General features: G+C 58.2%; 1 protein-coding gene across 1 annotated transcript in view; it reads left to right on the top strand.

The window, feature by feature from the left end:
• Positions 1-18938, top strand: part of Tcerg1l (transcription elongation regulator 1 like) — a 155939-nt gene extending 137001 nt beyond the window's left edge. The window contains exons 9-12 of the mRNA XM_042701462.1: positions 3094-3229; positions 13663-13752; positions 18196-18314; positions 18782-18938. Coding sequence (XP_042557396.1) covers positions 3094-3229; positions 13663-13752; positions 18196-18314; positions 18782-18938 — 502 coding nt within the window. The remainder of the gene's footprint in view (positions 1-3093; positions 3230-13662; positions 13753-18195; positions 18315-18781) is intronic.
• The last annotated feature ends 891 nt before the right edge of the window (positions 18939-19829 follow it).

The raw sequence follows: 19829 nt of genomic DNA, 5'->3' as shown, positions 1-19829 counted from the left end.
GTTTATGAACAAGCCAGATGAAGACACAAGAAGCTGGTTTATCAGATTTTTAGGAGCCGCGGCGTTCAGAGGCAGGACTGTGAACGATTGCAGAGTCGAGGTGTTTGAGCGTGCAGCCGCGGGATGCGTGGCATCGTTGGACTGTGTGCTCTGGGACGTTTGAAATGATCTGTCCAGATCATGTGTTTACTGAAGAGAAGGTCTAGAGCATTTCTATGGTTTGCCAAAAGGCATGCCACAGGTCAGCCTCACCTGGGAGGCTCAGACGTGCCTGGCCCTGGCCTGTGTCCCGATGACCCTCTTCTCCTGGCCCCTGACCGTCTAGGGAGACCCCTCCTCCCCAAGCCTCCTCGTTCTCAGCAGTGCCCTCCTCGAGCCTGGTGTGTGACCCCTTGTGTGGCCCTCTTCCTGAGCCCATCCCACTGGACGGGGCGCTTCCTAGGTGAACTTGACCGTCCGCAGCAGAGCTCTCGTCCAGGGCCAGGGCCTCTCCAGTCAGCAGCATCGTCTCTCTGCACAAGGTGGCCGTTCGCCATGGCTCCAGTGACCCCACAGCCTGAGCAGTCCTCACTTCTGGCCTTCTCTTAGGAGCCAGCCGGAGCCTTTTGTCCCGGCAAAGCCCAACATGGGGGACACAAACATCCCCGCACGGGAGAGCACCAAGGAGCCTTGATGTCGGTGGGCTTGCCCAGGAGGTGTCTCACCTTAGCCCTGCCAGTGCCCAGGTCTGCACCCCTCCCACTCCCGTGCTCTAGCTCAAAGCAGAATCCAGCAGTACAAACCCACTTCCTCTCTTCCCCTGCGGCCGACGGTGGTTGTGGATGGTCCTGTCTTCGCCAGGGCAGCCATCCTTGCCCTCTGACTCTGAAGCAGGAATCTGGGTGGGCGAGGCATGTCGGAGAGTTTGGGGTGAATGCAGCTGCACCTAGAGAACAGAACTGGAAAAGAAGAGCTGGGGATGGGGTGTCACCACGATGTTGTCACAGAAAGAACTTGGGCGGTAGAAGGCGAGGCACACAGATCATCAGAGGGGAAGACCCCAGGACCCCGGGGCTCAGGATTGAGGAACACCTGCTGGGAGTGAAAGATGGGACAAGCCCAGCCCCCTTTCAACCCGAGCATTAGACTCAGAAAATCCCCCAAAGCGAAGCATTAATTTACCCAGAAAATCATTGTGTTACTTGGGCAATCAGGATGCTAGCTACTCTACTCATCAGGGCGCAGTTGGGAGAGGTGCTCAGCTGCCTTTCTCTCCCACTAAAACTTCGGCTTGCTTTACTACTAACAAAAATATGCATTCGAATTGACTTTGCACTTACTGGGTACAAAGTCATGCAGCTAGAAGAATATAAAAAATAACTCAGCTAGTTTGCATTTGCTTCTGACCAATTCTGGCTGAGCTCTCTGGAAGGCACTCAGCTCTGAGCAATATTTTGTTGAATAAGCGATAATATGCCATCATCGATACACCTGCAATGTTCCTATTAATCTTATTTCAAGTTACAACAATACAAGCCTTGTTTCCACACTTCTATTTTTAACTAATGAAAATTTATTTTACAGAAATCCTAATTATGTCCTGACAATATAATACAATGGCAAATCCACTGGCAATTTTCTTTTTAATTTTTTCCCCAAGATTCTGCATAATTGCAGAAGAAGCAAAGAATGTAAGCTCTCCTGAAATAGTTGGTCTATAAATAAAACCTACTAATGGGCCAAGCAACTCTTTTTGCTCCTTTGCATATTTTGTCTGAGTGCTGATTTCTTCAGCTTACAGCCCTGTGTTAGATGTAGAATGCTGAGGATTCTCAGCACAGGCAGGAGATAGACTAACTGGGCCTGTGTGTCTTTCCTGGGGTGTCTGACTGGCACGGGCAGTGTGCGATGTTGGATGGTGGTTCCTCTTCATGACCTTGGACCAACCTGACCTGAATACGGCAGAGGTGAAGGCGCTGCAGGTGCCAGGCTGGTGCTGGATCTGCCCCGGAGCCCTGACACGGCCCAGCATGGTCCAGGTCAGGGAGCAGTCTCAGGGCTTGCAGAATGAGACATCGACTCATGAGGAGACGTGTCGAGCTCATTTACAATGCTGCAAACACAGAGCGCTTCAGATCGGCGGGCCTCTCTCCCCTTCTGGGGGATGAAGGGCTGTTGTCACCCTGGGAGCCCTACAGAGGCTTGTGACAGGCCAGGCCTGCTGAGGTCAGCTTCACAGACCTCCCTCTTGTCCTCCTTGTGCCCCACTGCTCGGTCCTGCAGCCTCCGCTGTCTTGGTTCTTGGTTGGAGCCATCCCTCTGTTGGAGACAGAGGCCTCTCCTGGGCCCCAGGGTCTTGGTCTTTCCTGTTTCTGTGCCAGCTGAGCCTCAGCCTCTGTCTTTCTCAGTAACTCTGTCTCTTAGGTGTGATCTCAGGGCAGGGCTTTCTGTACCACATAACAGTTTCCATGCATCTGTTCCACAGTGAAGGGGCCAGAGGAAGGCCACGTCCTCACCCTCTCCGCAGTACCACTGGCCACGTCTGTGCAGGGGCTTCTTGACCTCAGCCTCTACCCGGCCGGGTCTGGGTAGTGAGGCCTGGTGGAGGAGTCCCTTGCAGGGACCCTGCAGGGCCCACAGGCCCCCACACTGTTTTCTTGGTGCTGGCCACAGCCTCACACAAAACTTCAGTGTCAGCACTCTGCAGAGCACAGCAGAGCTGGCAGTGGCAAAACTCAGTCTGTGTCCCTCGCTGCGTCAGCTGTCTGCAAAATATTCTCAGGCCAGGTGCTGGTGGCTCCCGCCTGTAATCCCAGTGACTCAGGAGGCTGAGATCTGAGGATCGTAGTTCAAGCCCAGCCCAGACAGGAAAGTCTACGAGATTCTTCTCTCCAGTGAACCACTGGAAAGCCAGGAGGGGAGCTGTGGCTTAACATGGTACAACACTAGCCTTGAGCAAAAGAGCTCAGGGACAGTGCCCAGGCCCCGAGTTCAAGTCCCATGACCAACACATTTTTTTTTCCCAAAGGTGCTTTGTTTATTAGCCATCTCTGATCATTTTTAAAGGCTGTGATGTCTCCAGCGTGGTTAACTCTGTGTCTTGTGCTCCTCAAGGACGGACGGTGGTGAGAGCCGTGGGCCGGACGAGGTTCAGCAAGAGGACAAGGGCAGCGGGGCGCCGCCCGCCCAGGTCCTCCTGCCCCTGGAGGAGCGGGCCACACGCTTCAGAGACATGCTCCTGGAGAGAGGGGTAAGGACCCGGCCCAGCGCGGCCCGAGAGCAGGGTTCTCAGGAGCCCGCTGAGAAAGGGTGTCACAGGCATGGGTGAGGGTGGAGGGGGCCCTCGGTGTGGAGGGGAGACGGGGCTCCGTGGAAAGGTACGTGCTGCCGGAGGTACCTGCTCGTGTGGAGAGAACCCTGCCGTGGCAGCTGGGCGCCCGTCCCGAAGCTCGCTGCTCGCACCAGGCCGGCAGCCACCCTAACCTCACAGAGCTGCTCCGGCCGCCAATTAATGTGACCGCACTTAAATAACATCCGGACAATCCTGATTGTGTTTGATATCTAAATTCATTCTGAATTCATCCTTCCATTGAGTTTTATTTCTTGCTTTGGCTTTTGGGGATAAAATGAACCAGAGACAATATTGCAGCCCGGTTGGACTTCTTCACAAAATGAGGCTGCACACAGAAGGCAGTCATGGAACCTATGTGCGAAGATAATGATAATGAACACTGTAATGGCCTTGTGGATTCAAAAGCAAATTCCCTCTGGCTTCTGAGGCTCTCTCCCCCCACCCTGGCCATTTCCTGCCCAGCTTCCCCCAGCAGCTGGGGCCCCAGCCTCCCCCCAGCAGCCAGAGCTCCAGCCTCCCCCAGCAGCCAGAGTTCCAGCCTCCCCCAGCAGCCAGAGTTCCAGCCTCCCCCCAGCAGCCAGAGCTCCAGCCTCCCCCAGCAGCCAGAGTTCCAGCCTCCCCCAGCAGCCAGAGCTCCAGCCTCCCCCCAGCAGCCAGAGCTCCAGCCTCCCCCAGCAGCAGGGGCCCCAGCATCCCCCCAGCAGCCGGGGTAGCAGCCCAGGGCCATGGGAAGAGCAAGGGCATTGCTGCCACGAACCCGTCTCCAGCACTGGTCGCCTGGTCTGGGATGGATTGGAGCAGAGCCAGGCTGGACGCACGGGGAAGGGCTTTCTGCCTCTTCCTGGATGGCCCGGACACCTCTTCCCACCAGGAATTGGAAGGTTTGTCCCTTGCATAACATCCAATCAGGTGCAGACACGGCTGGCCGACCCTCGGGGCCTGAGGTACTGCAGGGGTGCTCTAACTAGACACAGGTGGCCCTGCTGGGGAAGGAGCCTCGGAGGCAATCCTGCGGGCCCGTCTTTGGCGGGTCCCTCCCCAGAGGCCCTCGAGCTGCCCGGTGTGGCTCTGGCCTCAGCCACATCGCCAGGTTTCCTGCCATGCCCGGCTCCTGGGCCGGTGGCTGCCCTGGGTAGGGCCGGTGGCTTGCTCATGACCCCTGACCCCTGACCCCCGCCCCAGCACAGTGCTGGTTGTAGAGGCTTTAGAGCCGCTGAGGAAGGGCTGCTTGTTCTCCCTCCGCTGGGCTCCTGTCTCTGGAGTCAGGGCAGAGTAGGGTTTATGGCTTGTCCTGGGAAGGGGGACATCGTCTGCCCCTGCCCGGGGCTGCGGGTCTGCCCGGGGCTGCGGGTCTGCCCGGGGCTGCGGGTCTGCCCGGGGCCGGCAGGCAGGGAGCTCCGACTCCCAGAGCTCCTCTGCCTGCCACCAGGCAGCTGGCGGCGGAAAGATCCTGAAGAAATGTGTGAACAGTCCCGGCACCGACCTCACCCATCCGGCTCTGAAAGATGTAGTCTGCCTTCTGTAAGACCCATGGCGCGGTGAACTCTTGAGAAACAAGAGCTAAAATCCATCTCATCCTATTGTGTGGCTCGCCCATCTCTTTCCTTTGGAGACCAGGGAGCACAATTTACCAACCGCGTTACACCAACCTGCAGGGATTAGCGGTGCCTTCCCGGGCAGGGAGACCAGCGGACTAAGCTCATTCGGGCTCTTGAGTTTATCCAAATGGCTTTGCTTGAGAGAGTGCCCTAATGAGATTTGTGGAGTATTTTTGACTCATTGCTGCCTTTGGTTCTGAGATTCTGTGTGAAATAGACAAGCTAACAGGCACAGCAAAGTAGTGACCCCAGCGCCTTGCGTCACCTGACAGACAGGGTCTGCACACGGTCCCCGGGGCTGTCGGGAGCCACATTCACTGCCAGGCCATCAAGCAGTGCCACCGCTTGTGACATTTGGACTTTATAAAATATGTCCCCCTCCCCTGCCCCAGGTCGCTCGTGCTCCGGAGAATTTAATAGTGGAACCCATCAGATTTCTACTTGCTGGAAGAATGAGAGACAGAAAGGTCACCGTTTTATGGACTGAGTGATTAGTGAGATTTTAAACTGCGTTTGTTCAGTCCTTCGGTTGGAAATTCGTGCACTTGGGGAGCAGAGAGGCAGGACTCGGGCTCTGAGGCGGTTTAAAAGGGTGGAACTTGGGTGACTGGGGAGCAGTGGGGGCAGCGGTCCTCCCTGTGCTGTTGTGGCAGGCAGGAGATCGTCCTGGCAGGAGCGCAGTGGACTTCCTTTGAAAACAGTCCACAGGGCAAGGCTGACTGGAGGCTGGCCCCTGGCCTGCCCCGCTGCTCGGGGCTCCGCCAGGGACACTTTGTTGGGCATTTTTTCTTTGGCAGTGGCCTTGGAAGTGGTGGTACTGGGTAGAGCTGCAGAGGCAAGTCCTTCCAGGGTGCTAGGGTCTGGCGCCCAGGCGTCCCCGGCCGGTCCCCTCGGTCCCACCTTCCCAGCACTGGAGAGCGGGGACGCTGGCTGACACTCCATGCCGGCCGTCTTCCCCAGAGCCCCTGGGTTTGGATCCATATCCATCTGTGTTACAGTGAGGAAGGAATTCAGAGACCCCAGGAGACAGCGAGCTGAGGGCCCCACGTGGTCGGTGTGAGGCTGGTGCCCAGGGCACAGGAGTCTCTGACTGGAGTCTGTGGCTGACAGGGCCAAGTGTGACCTTGCTCAAGCAGCAGCACAGCATGGTGCCTTCCTCCCAAGCAGGGAGCCTGGTGAGTGGTTGCTGTGAAGGCAGGAACTCATGTCACCGTCAGGTGACCTCATCTTGAGCAAGAGGCTGCACAGACAGCCGTGGCGTCTGCTCGGAATGTCTTCCTGTGCCCGTGGGGTTCTTTCAGCGGCCAGAGGACGTAGGTATCAGTCGTTAAATGAGATAGCACTGTAACAGTGGCCTGGGCTCATCACAGAACATGTGTACAGCATGAATGCTCACAGCTACTATTGGTTAATTAATATAGTAACTCATGTACAGAAAAGTATGAAGCAAAACTTTACCAGAAATTATTTTAACCAATGGGGTACATTTGCACCATTGGGGTAATTTCTTTCCAGATGTCTTTTCCCCCCCTAAAAATAGTGTTTTAGAGGCTCTGAATTCAGTTCTCAGTTCTGCAAGAATAAAAATTAAGTCAAAAAAGCTTTTAAATGAAGACCAAAGATTTTTCTTAAGAGAATAGCAATAGTGAATTGAAATTTAATGGTTGAGCCAATATCTTGTTTATCTGTCAGTTTCATAAGGTTCAACTTATTTTATAAATTTATATACCACTTTTTTCCTTAAGTAGTTTTAAAATTAGTATGAAGTCTTGGAAAACACATGCATGTGTGTGCGCATGCATGCATGTGTGTGTGTATACATGTGTGTGCGCACATGTGTATGGGGATAGAATTCAGGGCCTCAATGTGCTGTACCACTGAGCAACACCCCCAACGCTGGAAAGCTGTGGATAAGCACACAGTATTTCTTTCACTGTCAGCCTAAAAATCCTTCATTTTACGCCATTAGTTTATTGCTAGCTTTCCTATGTTAAATAATACACTGATGGTCTTTCAGGTAAGCTTGTTTGTGCACATGTGCTCAGGACTTGTTTCTGCCCAGCTATAGGCATTCGGCATCTGTTACCACATTGTTTTGCAAAGAGTTGTTTACTCCCCCACCAGCACTGTCTAAGAATGCCTGAGGAGGTGCTTTTCCAGCATCTGCCACAGGTGCCTCATAGTAAGAACTTACTTACCAAATTGTGTTGTTCTGCTCCCTCCGTGTGTGCAAGTTCCACGCCTCGGCCCCTTCCTGGGTCTGCAGGTGTGAGGAGTGGGGACAGTCAGTTCTCTAGCATTTTGGTTCCTCCAAAATGACTTTCTGTGGGGCGCTGGCCACTTCAGGGAGACACAACGAGGTAGTGGTGGTCAAAAGGAGGAAGTCAGGGGAAGGAGCCACTGGGGACAGACTGGGTGTCTGTCCAGGAGCCTGGATAAAGCAGTGGTGCAGTGGAGAGGAGGTGCAGGAGCTGGACACAGGGTATTGGGGGGGAGTAATGAACCTGGACTCCCTTTCAATAAGCCCCCCAGGGCCCAGGGAGTCCTCTCCGGAGTGTCTGAGAGCCACCTCTCCGGTGGCCTCTCTGCGCCACTCGAGCGCACACACTCACCCTCAATGTACATTCCCGACACTCGGAAGATGGGAGCCATGTGGCCAAGTTCCGGGAGACGGGAAGGGACGGGAGCGGTGGGAAGGCAGGAGAAGGAGGGGCGGCACATACCGCATAGAGGCTGGTGGGAAGGACGTGTGGATGACCAGGGGCCCAGACAGGCCATCCACATGGACCTTGAGATGCCTTCCCTGTTTCCTTGCTGTGTTTTTACTACAATGTGAAATCATTTGACTTAACTTAGTTTTGCATGGGTGTCTTGTCTGTTTGTGGCAATGCATTTGCATCGTCCACACCTCTGCCCAAGGAGGCAGGTAGAAGGAAGGAAGGAGGGAGATGGTGAGCATGCTCCAAATCCAATGCACTGATAAGAGATGGGGCACTTGAGACAGAGTGCTGCTACTGCAGGAAGTTTGCAGCAAAGGAGAAATCACCTCTAATTTGATAACAAATGATACTCCAGATTTAATAGGGCACTGTAATATACTAAAGACATCAGAATAAATGCAGCTTTTGGTAATCAAGTTTTAGTATGCTTCACTAGCTTTGGGGATAACTGGGATTGTGCTGAGATGGAAAGTAGCCATGTGAGGAAAGCCTGCCCAGCCCTGGCTCCCAATGACTGGTCAGACATCGGAGCCGGCCAGGGGCGCAGCTCTGAGCCTGGAGATGGTGGAGGGAGATGCAGAGGGAGCCCCAGGCTGCCAGGAACTCCGAGAGGAGCATGCAAGCAGTGACACCCCCAGGAGCAGGAGCAGGGCTGTGAGCGCCCTGCCTGGACTGTCCACCCTGGCAGGGCCTGGACTGTCCACCCTGGCAGGGCCTGGACTGTCCACCCTGACAGGGCCCGGACTGTCCACCCTGGCAGGGCCCGGACTGTCCACCCTGGCAGGGCCCAGACTGTCCACCCCGACAGGGCCCGGACTGTCCACCCTGACAGAGCCCTGGACTGTCCACCCTGACAGGGCCTGGACTGTCCACCCCGACAGGGCCTGGACTGTCCACCCTGACAGGGCCCAGACTGTCCACCCTGACAGGGCCTGGACTGTCCACCCCGGCAGGGCCCGGACTGTCCATCCGGACAGAGCCCTGGACTGTCCACCCTGACAGGGCCCGGACTGTCCACCCCAACAGGGCCCTGGACTGTCCACCCTGACAGGGCCTGGACTGTCCACCCCGGCAGGGCCCGGACTTTCCATCCCGACAGAGCCCTGGACTGTCCACCCTGACAGGGCCCGGACTGTCCACCCCGACAGGGCCTGGACTGTCCACCCCGGCAGGGCCCGGACTGTCCACCCTGACAGGGCCCGGACTGTCCACTCTGACAGGGCCCAGGCTGTCCACTCTGACAGGGCCTGGACTGTCCACCCCGACAGGGCCTGGACTGTCCACTCTGACAGGGCCCTGGACTGTCCATCCCGACAGGGCCTGGACTGTCCATCTCAACAGGGCCTGGACTGTCCACCCTGACAGGGCCTGGACTGTCCACCCCGACAGAGCCCTGGACTGTCCACTCCGACAGGGCCTGGACTGTCCACCCCGACAGGGCCCGGACTGTCCATTCTGACAGGGCCCTGGACTGTCCACCCCGACAGGGCCTGGACTGTCCATTCTGACAGGGCCCTGGACTGTCCACCCTGACAGGGCCCGGACTGTCCACTCTGACGGGGCCCGGACTGTCCACTCTGACAGGGCCTGGACTGTCCACCCCGACAGGGCCTGGACTGTCCACTCTGACAGGGCCCTGGACTGTCCATCCCGACAGGGCCTGGACTGTCCATCTCAACAGGGCCTGGACTGTCCTCCCTGACAGGGCCCTGGACTGTCCATCCCGACAGGGCCTGGACTGTCCATCTCGACAGGGCCCTGGACTGTCCATCCCGACAGGGCCTGGACTGTCCACCCCGACAGGGCCTGGACTGTCCACTCTGACAGGGCCCTGGACTGTCCACCCCGACAGGGCCCGGACTGTCCACCCCGACAGGGCCTGGACTGTCCACTCTGACAGGGCCCTGGACTGTCCACCCCGACAGAGCCCTGGACTGTCCACCCCGACAGGGCCTGGACTGTCCACTCTGACAGGGCCCGGACTGTCCACTCTGACAGGGCCCGGACTGTCCACCCCGACAGAGCCCTGGACTGTCCACCCCGACAGGGCCTGGACTGTCCACCCCGACAGGGCCTGGACTGTCCACCCCGACAGGGCCTGGACTGTCCATCTCGACAGGGCCCTGGACTGTCCACCCCGACAGGGCCTGGACTGTCCATTCTGACAGGGCCCTGGACTGTCCACCCTGACAGGGCCTGGACTGTCCACTCTGACAGGGCCTGGACTGTCCATCCCAACAGGGCCCTGAACCACCTTCTCTTGGAACCAGGGATGTCCTCAATGCAGGACATTCTCTTTTCTCTGTCCTTGAGGATCCCCAGCCTCTTTATGGTTCAAGGATGCTTGATGTTCAGTGTGGAAAAGAGGAAGGAGGAATTCTGCGGGTGGGTGGCTGGTGACACCCCAGCCTCCCTCACCGGCCCGGCGGGGTGGGGACACTCGTTGATGGGGGCCATCGGGTGCTGACAGCCCTGCATCGTCACACTTGTGGCCATCTCTGAGATCACCTGGCCACCTTACTTGAATGGAGTCCTTGTCTCAAAGCCGAATTGTCCCCGGAGCAACACAGATTCCTTTTCCCCGGTTTCTGGAGATGTGTGGATGAAGTGAGTCCTGAAATGGCCACCACCATGATCGTCATGCACACGACTTCAGCCATCTGCAGAGACTCAGATGGAGGCTGCTCGGCCGGTGTGGAGGGGGCCGGGCGGCGTGGGCATGCTTTGTCCTCCAGATGTGGGCTCTCGGGAGTGGAGGGCCCTGGTGGACAGCGGCTCACAGCCCCACTCCGTACAGCTCAGAGGGGCTTGGGGCCAGCCTAGGGAGTCTGGTGTGCAGTTGGAAGGGGGAAGTGAGTGCTGGAGAGTGGGTCAAAGAACACATGGCAGGTAGGGCCAGCGAGGCCGGGCCCTCACACCGCGCCCACCCATCAGGCAGCAAACGCAGCTGCATGTCCCCTGGTTGTCCCAAGAGGATGCAAAGATCACAGAGCCAGGCTGGGAGGTGATGAAGCCCATGGTCCCGCTCAGCTGAGAGAGAGTAGATGACTGGCTTCTTCAGGAAAGGTCTAAAACTGAAGCAGGAATCTCATCATGCAACCGAAGGAGCCTCGGTGACCTGCGGCATTGCTGAGGGACGTAGACAGAAGCACCAGGCACCAGCCTGGGACCCCCATGCTGGGCAGGCCCCCACCCCCCGGAGCGTGGACAGGACCCATTAAGAAGGCAGGACCAGGAGAGGCGACTGTCACTAAGGCTCTGTCTGCCTCTTGGACAAGGAACTCTGCTGTGGAGCTGCTGGTGGCTGCTACTCTCCAGGCTGAAGAATGGAAGAAGTCAGTTCTTCTTGGACCGAAATCTATCCAATCTTCTTAAGGGGCGGGAGTGGGTGTAGAAGGGAAGCCCGCCCAGGGAGACCCTGGAGGAGAAGCCAGTCATCCGTGTTTAGACCTACGGGCAATGGCGAAGGAGGGCTGACCGGCAGAAATCAGCCCTGGCTGGCTCTGCAGGAGAAGGAACATGTGGCGTGGCCCGTGCCCAGGACCGCGGCTTGCTTACCTGAGTCCCGCATGGCAGAGCGTTGAGGCGCCCCTCCCAGTGAGCGGGCCTGGGACCCCCCAGAGCGGTGGCTGGGGTAGCAGAAGCCTAGGACACCTGCAGGCCGGGCCTGGGGCCCGGGAGCGCTGTGCGCATGCCCAGGCTCTCATCCGCACGTGCGCCAGCCACAGCACAGCTGAGGGACCAAAGGCAGACGCCTGGGCCGCGGCTCCAAGGGCAGAGGCCCAGGCCGCAGCTCCAAGGGCAGGGCAGAGGCCTGGGCCGCGGCTCTGAGGCGTCCTGCCTGTGGGGCAGGGCCAGGGCCAGGCCCACTGCTCCAGGAGGTGCCCTCGGCTAAGCTCACACTCCACAGCTGATCTCCGGGGACTGAGCTGCCCGTCTGTGCTGTGAGCCACCCTCCCCCACTGTGGGCACGCGTCCTGGGCTGAAGGAACGTGGTGGCGTACCCATCTACTGCTTTCCACCGGGCACCGCCCCAATGCCTGAGACCCAGCAGCCCTCCGCCATGTTCCACAGCGTGGAAGCAGGGCCGGGCCCGTCCCATCCAAAGCCCCACAGACAAAGCTTTGGTTCTGACTACTAACAGCAGATGCCACCGCTAGGAACATAGTGTACGCCGTACAACGTAAGCACCGCAGTATCTCAAGACTATGGGTGGAGTTATTCTGTAAGCGTTTAATGGCTATTTTCTCCACTCCCTGCCTCAAACCTCGCCCCTGCCCATCACAGAGTAGAGTAGACTTTCTAGCCGCCTGTCCTCTCTGACCTTCCTCCTCTACTGCATGCAGGATAACGTCCGGGGCCCGCCTGTGAGCCTCTTCCCGATGCCCCTCCTCCGATTTGACACAGGCTCCCTCGCCCCGGCTGGGGTGAGCTCAGCCCCTGTGACGCTGTCCTCCTCCTGGCTCACGGAGCCCACCCCGGGCCCAGGCACAGCCCATTCCCAGCAGGCCTCCAGACCCCATGGTGAGCTAGGAGGGGTGCGGGCTGGCCGGGCTGTGGGGTGCTCTGCGCCCCTCCCTCCAGGTGTGTGTGCTGTGACGGAGCAGCCTCTTCGGAGACCGAGGGGCCCCTCCGGGTGTCCTGGTGTCAGGGTCTTCATTTACTCCCAGAACAGGGCCAGGGCGTGGTCAGTTGTGAGTCAATACTGTCAATGGATGAGCTGGATTAACCCTTGCCTGCTGTGTCAGCGGAGCATCTGGAAGCAAGGATGCCTGGGTAGCAGCAAACCAGTGCCCCGTGACATTTCCTACTGCCGTTTTCTGATAGGAGGTTGATTGGCTGGTTGGATGGCTGATCCTGGAGCTCTGGGAGGAGACGGCCAGGGAGGAAGTGCCCCTCAGGTAGGACATGAGCACACCAGAGGTCCAGGCAAAGCAAGAGCCCAGTGGCCACGGCAGCAGAGTGAGAGGCCAAGTATCCGCTCTGCAGATATGTCAGCAGGAGTCAGCGCGGAAAGTAAGATGGACAGATGTCCCGTGGGAAGCATTTCAGTTCAGTTACACACTGTGCTCTCCAGAGGCGCGTGAGCCCTGGCACGGCGGCTGCACCCGCAGCTCCCGCAGCACGCAGGGCGTGGCTCCAGCGTGACTCTCGTCAGGCCCGAGCCGGGGCAGCAGTGAGTTGTGAGGATGGTGTGGAACCCACATACAACATGCTGGCAGCCGCTTGCTGGCTCCGTCGTTGGCTGATCCAAACCCGTGACCCGTGCCCAGCCCTGAGAACCTACAAGAGCTCCCCGCCGCGGGCGGCCTAGAGTCCACCTTGTGCCAGCGCTGCTGCAAGCACCAGGCCACGGGGACACGGCCTGTGTCACAGAGGGTCGGAGGGGAGGGGCCGAGGAGACCTGGCCAAAGTGAGAGGTGGACCCTGGGACAGGAAGGAAAACCCCTCAGAACAAAGGAAGTCCGGCCCGGGCGGGGACTTTTGCCAACAGTGATGGGCCAGGACTGATGGAGGGACGAGACTCACCAACAGAGACTCAGATTTATCCTAGTAATTCTGCAGGTCTAGATTATTGTTAAATGAAATGCTTTCCTTTGAAAAGTAACCTATCTGACATAGGGTTAGATGTTGGTAAAGAGAAACAAACAAACAAACATTAATTAGACTGATGCCACCCCAGCCTATCTGCTTAAACCTGATGGTTCTGAAAATGTTTGTAAGTGTCTGTTAAGATGGAGTGCGCACCTGCCCTCCTCCACAGACACGGCCAGCTGCAGAGGACACAGACAGCAAAGGTTTCAGGCAGGAAAGTGTCACAGGTCAGAAGTGAAATCTTCTCATGTCTTCAGTAATCATTTTCGTGGAGGTTTGACGTGTCCCGTAGGCTTCTACAGCCGGCATCCTGGAATCCATCGCGCCTTTAATGCTGTGTTTTTACCATTGATCACTCCGCAGAGTCCAGACTCAGCATCAGATGCTAAATGCAACTCTATTGAATATCTTTCTCCAGGTGTCAGCATTTTCTACTTGGGAGAAAGAACTACATAAAATTGTGTTTGACCCACGCTATCTCCTGCTAAACTCTGAGGAGCGAAAACAGGTAATGGTGTGTGGGTGAGATGAGGTGGGGCTGTGGAGACCACTCTGAAACAGACCCTGCGGCCCCAGGCCGGAGCCCCCCTCCCCCCACGGCTGCCTCTGCAGCTGCTCTGCTGGGGACTGGGTGGCCGTGTGGGGCGCATGCTGCTAACAGCACACTGGAAACGGAGCGTCTGGTCCCAACCCCTAAGAAAATACACATACTCAAAGGTGAAATGCAAATTGGGGGAACATTAACCACATTTCAAATGGTCTTGCTACACACAGAAGGGATTATATGATGATGGTGAACCAGAGGGGCCCCGGGAGAAGTGTAGCGTAAGTAAAGGAGGGGCATTCTAAGCCTAGATCTCCCGACAGCGGAGCTTGTTCATGAAGGCCCCGGACCTGTCTCTGCCTTTCAGTTAGACAGACAGATGGACAAGCTAATGGCTGTTCACAAGAAGCAGATGTTACAGCCAGTGGGGGACAGAGGGCTCTGTGGCCTTAGTTGTGTGTGAGTGTGTGTGTGTGTGTGTGTGTGTGTGTGTGTGTGTGTAAGGAGCGGGACCAGAGCAGGAAGGACAGACTTCTACATTTCTAACCCCAGCGTCGATCAGACTCCTCAGGCAAGGCGACCTCTCCCCGCTCCTGGCCCGTGAGTTCAGATGTCAGACCCTGGAGAAGTGGGTCAGGGGAATGATGGGAAGAGGGCTCACTGCCACCGCTGGCTCACATCGAGGTCCAGGCGAGGAGGAGCTCAGTATTGTATCTGCAGCTCTGCTATTGGCTCAAGAAACCCTAAAACAAATTCTGAGATGAGGCCAAGGATGCCCCCTGCGGGGTCAGCCAGCAGCTGAGTCCCAGCACCCCTGGAACTGGAAGCCAGTGAAGATCCTGCTGCTGGCCTCATCTGAATAACAAACCCCACCCTTCTGGGAACTCCAACTCCTTCTCCCAGCTGAGTTTCACTTTCCAGGAAGCAGAGCCTCAGGTATGAGACAGGCTGGCGAGGCCTCCAGATAGTGCCCCAGTCAAGCGGCTGCAGCCTGGACCACAGTACTGTTTCTATAGCGGAACAGAACTGTAGTTTTAATAATTGATAGTATTTCGGCCTTTTGTTGCATTATTAAAAAGCGAAAAGTTCTACTATTCCACGACAGAAGAAGCCTGTTTACCTACGCGCCGGAATCAACCCTGCCACACTCAAGAGCCTCAAGACCGAGTGTCCACAGCCACCTGCACAGCTGTTGGTGACGTGTGACGTGCTCCGGCTGGTTCCTGCCAGCGGCTGCTCCCCTTGGCGGAGGGCTTTTAGGGAACCTTAGCCTTTAAAGGATGTTGAAGAAGCCACCCTCACCCCCAAGGGGAAAGACCAGCTGAAAAGGCACCCTCTGTTTGGCTCTTACGCACTCCTGGGAGGGCGCACAGGTCGGTTTCCTGACTGGAGTGAGCTGCTCACGGTCCACTGCCCCTCCAACGTCTGCCACGAGACCCCGAGAGGCAGCTGGAGGGCTGAAGGCGGGGGCCGTGCGGGGCCCTCAGCTGGACGGGTTCGTGCAGGTCAGTGAGGTTGGCCATTCATTCGCACCCAGAGGCAGCCGTCTGGGAAGAGCCAGCCGATGCCACTGCACCCGCACCGAGGTGAGACCTCGGCCCGCGGCCAAGTCCTGGTATGTGGTGCTGCAAGCAGGAGGAAGAGAAGGAGGCCGGCCAGGCAGTCCAGGTGCACGCAGCCTCCAGACGGCCCGAGGCCCAGTGCCTGCGGCCCACCCGTGGGGACCAGGGCCGGAGCCATTGCAGGCCCCATTCCCGAAGCGCAGGACTGTTCACAGAGAAACGCAGAGTGCAAGCGTCAAATGCAAGGTGCACAGCGCCTCTGGGGCCAGGGTTGTTCATGGGGCAGAGCTAGGCTGTGAGGCGGGGCCTGCTGAGGACGTGGAGGAGCCCACAGGGGCCGGGCCAGGCCCGGGAGTGCTGATCAGGCCTGTTTCTATGGTAACAAGCAGAGAGCTTCATTTTATACGCCAGTGCCTACTGCAGGGAGGTAATGGCCAATGCTATCTCTTTAAAAGTCACAACCCACTTAGGATAAAACGGGTGTAATTTGTAAGAAGGAAAAATCCCCACTGCATTAAATTATAGTGGTAGAAATAAAGCGACGGAGAAAAGGGAGGAGAGAGAAAGTTTAGGTTGGGCGGATGTGCGGTGCTAGGCAGCCAGGACGGCAGGCATCGCATGCCAGCTCTGATCCACAGCCGGCCAGCCTTTCCACTACCTGCGAAATTAATAGAGCAAAACTGCTGCTAATGACCGAGCGAGGAGCGCTTATCTGGATGATGACCTGCGTCCACCTTTCTTATTAGTCTAAATTAGAAGACAAGGCGAGAATGAACCCCGCTGCTCACCTTGGAGCTGTGGCCAGCCAATCACCCCCTGACTTAAATTTACAGGCACCGGCTCACATTTTAAGTTACTTGTGAGTATTTCACTTGGCCACAGTGTGAGGAGCAATTTTGGTTTTACTATTTTTTTTTAACATTAGAGAAAGATCTGAGGCAGTGACACAAAGTGGAGAGGGCCAGGGCTCATCTTCCAGGGTCTCCTCCCCCTCCCCAGCCCTTCCCCTCCCCACCCAGCCCTTCCTCCCCCCTCCCCCAGCCCTCCCCCTCCCCAGCCCTTCCCCTCCCCACCCAGCCCTTCCTCCCCCCTCCCCCAGCCCTTCCCCCTCCCCAGCCCTTCCCCTCCCCACCCAGCTCTTCCCCCTCCCCTCTCCCCAGCCCTTCCCCTCCCTCCCCAGCCCTTCCCCTCCCCACCCAGCTCTTCCCCCTCCCCTCTCCCCAGCCCTTCCTCCCTCCCTCCCCAGCCCTTCCCCTCCCCACCTAGCCCTTCCTCCCCCCTCCCCCCAGCCCTTCCCCCTCCCCAGCCCTTCCCCTCCCCACCCAGCTCTTCCCCCTCCCCTCTCCCCAGCCCTTCCCCTCCCCACCCAGCCCTTCCTCCCTCCCCAGCCCTTCTCTCTCCCTCCCCAGCCCTCCCTCTTCCCCATCCAGCCCTTCCCCCTCTCCATCTCAGCCCTTCTTCCCCCCTCCCCAGCCCTTCCTGCTCCTCACCTCAGCCCTTCCCATCCCTCCCTCCCCAGCCCTTCCCCCTCTCCACCCAGCCCTTCTTCCCCCCTCCCCAACCCTTCCCTCTCCTACCTCAGCCCTCCCCTCTCCCCAGCCCTTCCCCCTCCTACCTCAGCCCTCCCCCCTCCCCAGCCCTTCCTCCTCCTCACCTCAGCCCTCCCCCCTCCCCAACCCCTCCCCTCCCCACCAGCCCTTCCCCCTCCCTCCCCAGCCCTTCCTCCTCCTCACCTCAGCCCTTCCCCCTCCCACCCAGCCCTTCCTCCTCCCTCCCCAGCCCTCCCCTCTCCCCAGCCCTTCCTCTTCCTCACCTCAGCCCTCCCCCCTCCCCAACCTTTCCCCATTCCTCTCTCCCCAGCCCTTCCCCCTCCCACCTCAGCCCTTCCCTCTCCCTCCCCAGCCCTTCCCCCTCCCACCCAGCCCTTCCTCCTCCCACCCAGCCCTTCCTCCTCCCTCCCCAGCCCTTCCCCCTCCCACCTCAGCCCTTCCCTCTCCCTCCCCAGCCCTTCCTCCTCCTCACCTCAGCCCTTCCCCCTCCCACCCAGCCCTCCCCTCTCCCCAGCCCTTCCTCCTCCTCACCTCAGCCCTCCCCCCTCCCCAACCCTTCCCCATTCCTCTCTCCCCAGCCCTTCCCCCTCCCACCTCAGCCCTTCCCTCTCCCTCCCCAGCCCTTCCCCCTCCTGCCCAGCCCTTCCTCCTCCCTCCCCAGCCCTTCCCCATCCCTCCTCAGCCCTTCCCCCTCCTGCCCCAGCCCGAGCCTGACTCTAAGGCCCTTGTGAACCCGATGGCTCCAGGGACTTTGTGGATTGATGCTGAATTACTCTTTACTGGGCTTCTAGGATTATATGTGGATTTTGTTGGTATTTTTCTTGGTTTATATTTACCTCAACACAAGGCTTATCCAGGGTTTACTTTGAAGTGTTCTTGAGGCTTGGCTAGCATTACGAATGAAACCACTTGGTCCTTCCCTTTCTGTGGGGAAGTGGCGGTTTAGAACAAGGAGCCATCTTACTCTGATGGAGGAGAGGCACTCCTAGTTTCCAGGAGAAGGTCCTGGAATAATCAACTTTACAATACCAGTAAAAAGCTTTTAAAATGGTGCTGGGACCCCAGGGGCATCAAGAGTAGGATTCCCCAATGGTGCCTGGCTCCTGACCCCACAGAGCGCGGCGGCCTGGGAGCTGTGTGCAGAGGCGGCCCAGGGGACAAGCTCAGTATCGGGCTCCCGTGCAGGGCTCGGCCAGCAGGACAAAGGGCTTCCTTCCGGTTCCGCTGGTCGCTTGTGCTGCATCTGGAATGCAATATTTGTGTCTGACAATACTTTCTATTCTGTGTGTTTTAAGATATTTGAACAGTTTGTCAAGACAAGGATAAAAGAAGAATACAAGGAAAAGAAAAGTAAATTGCTGCTAGCCAAAGAAGAGTTTAAGAAACTTCTTGAGGAGTGCAAAGTGTCACCCAGGTACGGAGGGCTGACCGCAGGGCTGTAACTTGTGGTGGTTAGAACAAGGCTTTTGGATCTGTTCTGGTAAACTGTCTCTAGCACGTCTGCCGGTACATGACCTTGAACACCTTCAGGGCGCAGCTGTGGGCGCTGTTGGCTAATCTAGTCCCCTCTAGGCCCCCAGCCCCTCACGCACCTCAGAAGGCAGATGTCCTGAAGGTGGCCTGCCGGCCCTGGCCGGGCACACAGGAGGCCGTGCACGAAGCCCTGTGAGGAGAGGCAGAGGCAGAGGGGGCCTGGGGTGGAGGCAGCAGGGCAGGGGGTGGGGCTCCAGAACGCACCGATGCATGGTAGGAGCATCTCAGAGGGACCTGCAGGGGGCCGGTGCCTGGTGAGACCTCGGCTGCTCACCACGTCAGCCAAGCTCCCGTACGCGTGGGGAACGCAAGCTGGGTCTCCATCTCAGCAAACTCTCTCTTCTTCAGAACCACCTTTAAGGAGTTTGCAGAGAAGTACGGCCGTGATCAGAGGTTTCGGCTTGTTCAGAAAAGGAAGGACCAGGAACACTTTTTCAATCAATTCATCCTAATCCTTAAGAAGCGGGACAAGGAGAACAGACTGAGGCTGAGAAGAATGAGATGAGTCTGTGGACAGGAGGAGATGTGGCCGCGGACGGGGGGCGGGGCCGCCTCGGGATGGGGCGGGGCCGCCTCGGGGAGGGGCGGGGCCGCCTCGGGGCGGGGCGGGGCCGCCTCGGGGCGGGGCGGGGCCGCCTCGGGATGGGGCGGGGCCGCCTCGGGGCGGGGAGGGGCCGCCTCGGGGCGGGGCGGGGCCGCCTCGGGATGGGGCGGGGCCGCCTCGGGATGGGGCGGGGCCGCCTCGGGGAGGGGCGGGGCCGCCTGGGGGCGGGGCGGGGCCGCCTGGGGGCGGGGCGGGGCCGCCTCGGGGTGGGGCGGGGCCGCCTCGGGGCGGGGCGGGGCCGCCTCGGGGCGGGGCGGGGCCGCCTCGGGGCGGGGCCGAGGCCGTGCCGGGTGCAGGCTCTGCAAGGTCCTTCACAGGATTACTGTTTCATATTGAAGCTCTCTTTTGTACAACATTCAGAGTTTGATGCATTTCTAATTGCCATGATACGTGGATCCCTTAATTGTTTTCATTATGCAAATGACTTGTAATATACACAAATTATAATCCACTGCAGGTTTGTAAGAAGCAGAGACAGGCACCATCCACAGTGATCGCGGGGTGTTTCCATCTCTCCGTGGGGAGATGTGCTAGGACTTAGTTTCTGCAGACCTCATGGTATTTAGGAATCCTGTACTCCGTCCCCGGGTCTTGGTCTCATCTCCTGAGTCGTAGCAATAGGGCTTCATCGTTCATCCTAGTGGCAACCGGACATTCCACACAAGGGACCACGGACCACGCGCAGAGGCCTGAGTGTGATCACATTCCTCCACGAGTCCAGCCAGGCTGGGAGAAGAGCATTTCACAGGCTGTCGGAGGTCCTTCTTAAAGAGAATTATTTTGTACAAAACC

This window comes from Dipodomys spectabilis, unplaced genomic scaffold (assembly GCF_019054845.1).
Source record: "Dipodomys spectabilis isolate Male_0828 unplaced genomic scaffold, ASM1905484v1 ptg000289l, whole genome shotgun sequence".
NCBI lineage: Eukaryota > Metazoa > Chordata > Mammalia > Rodentia > Heteromyidae > Dipodomys > Dipodomys spectabilis.
This window is presented reverse-complemented; position numbering and strand designations above follow the sequence as displayed.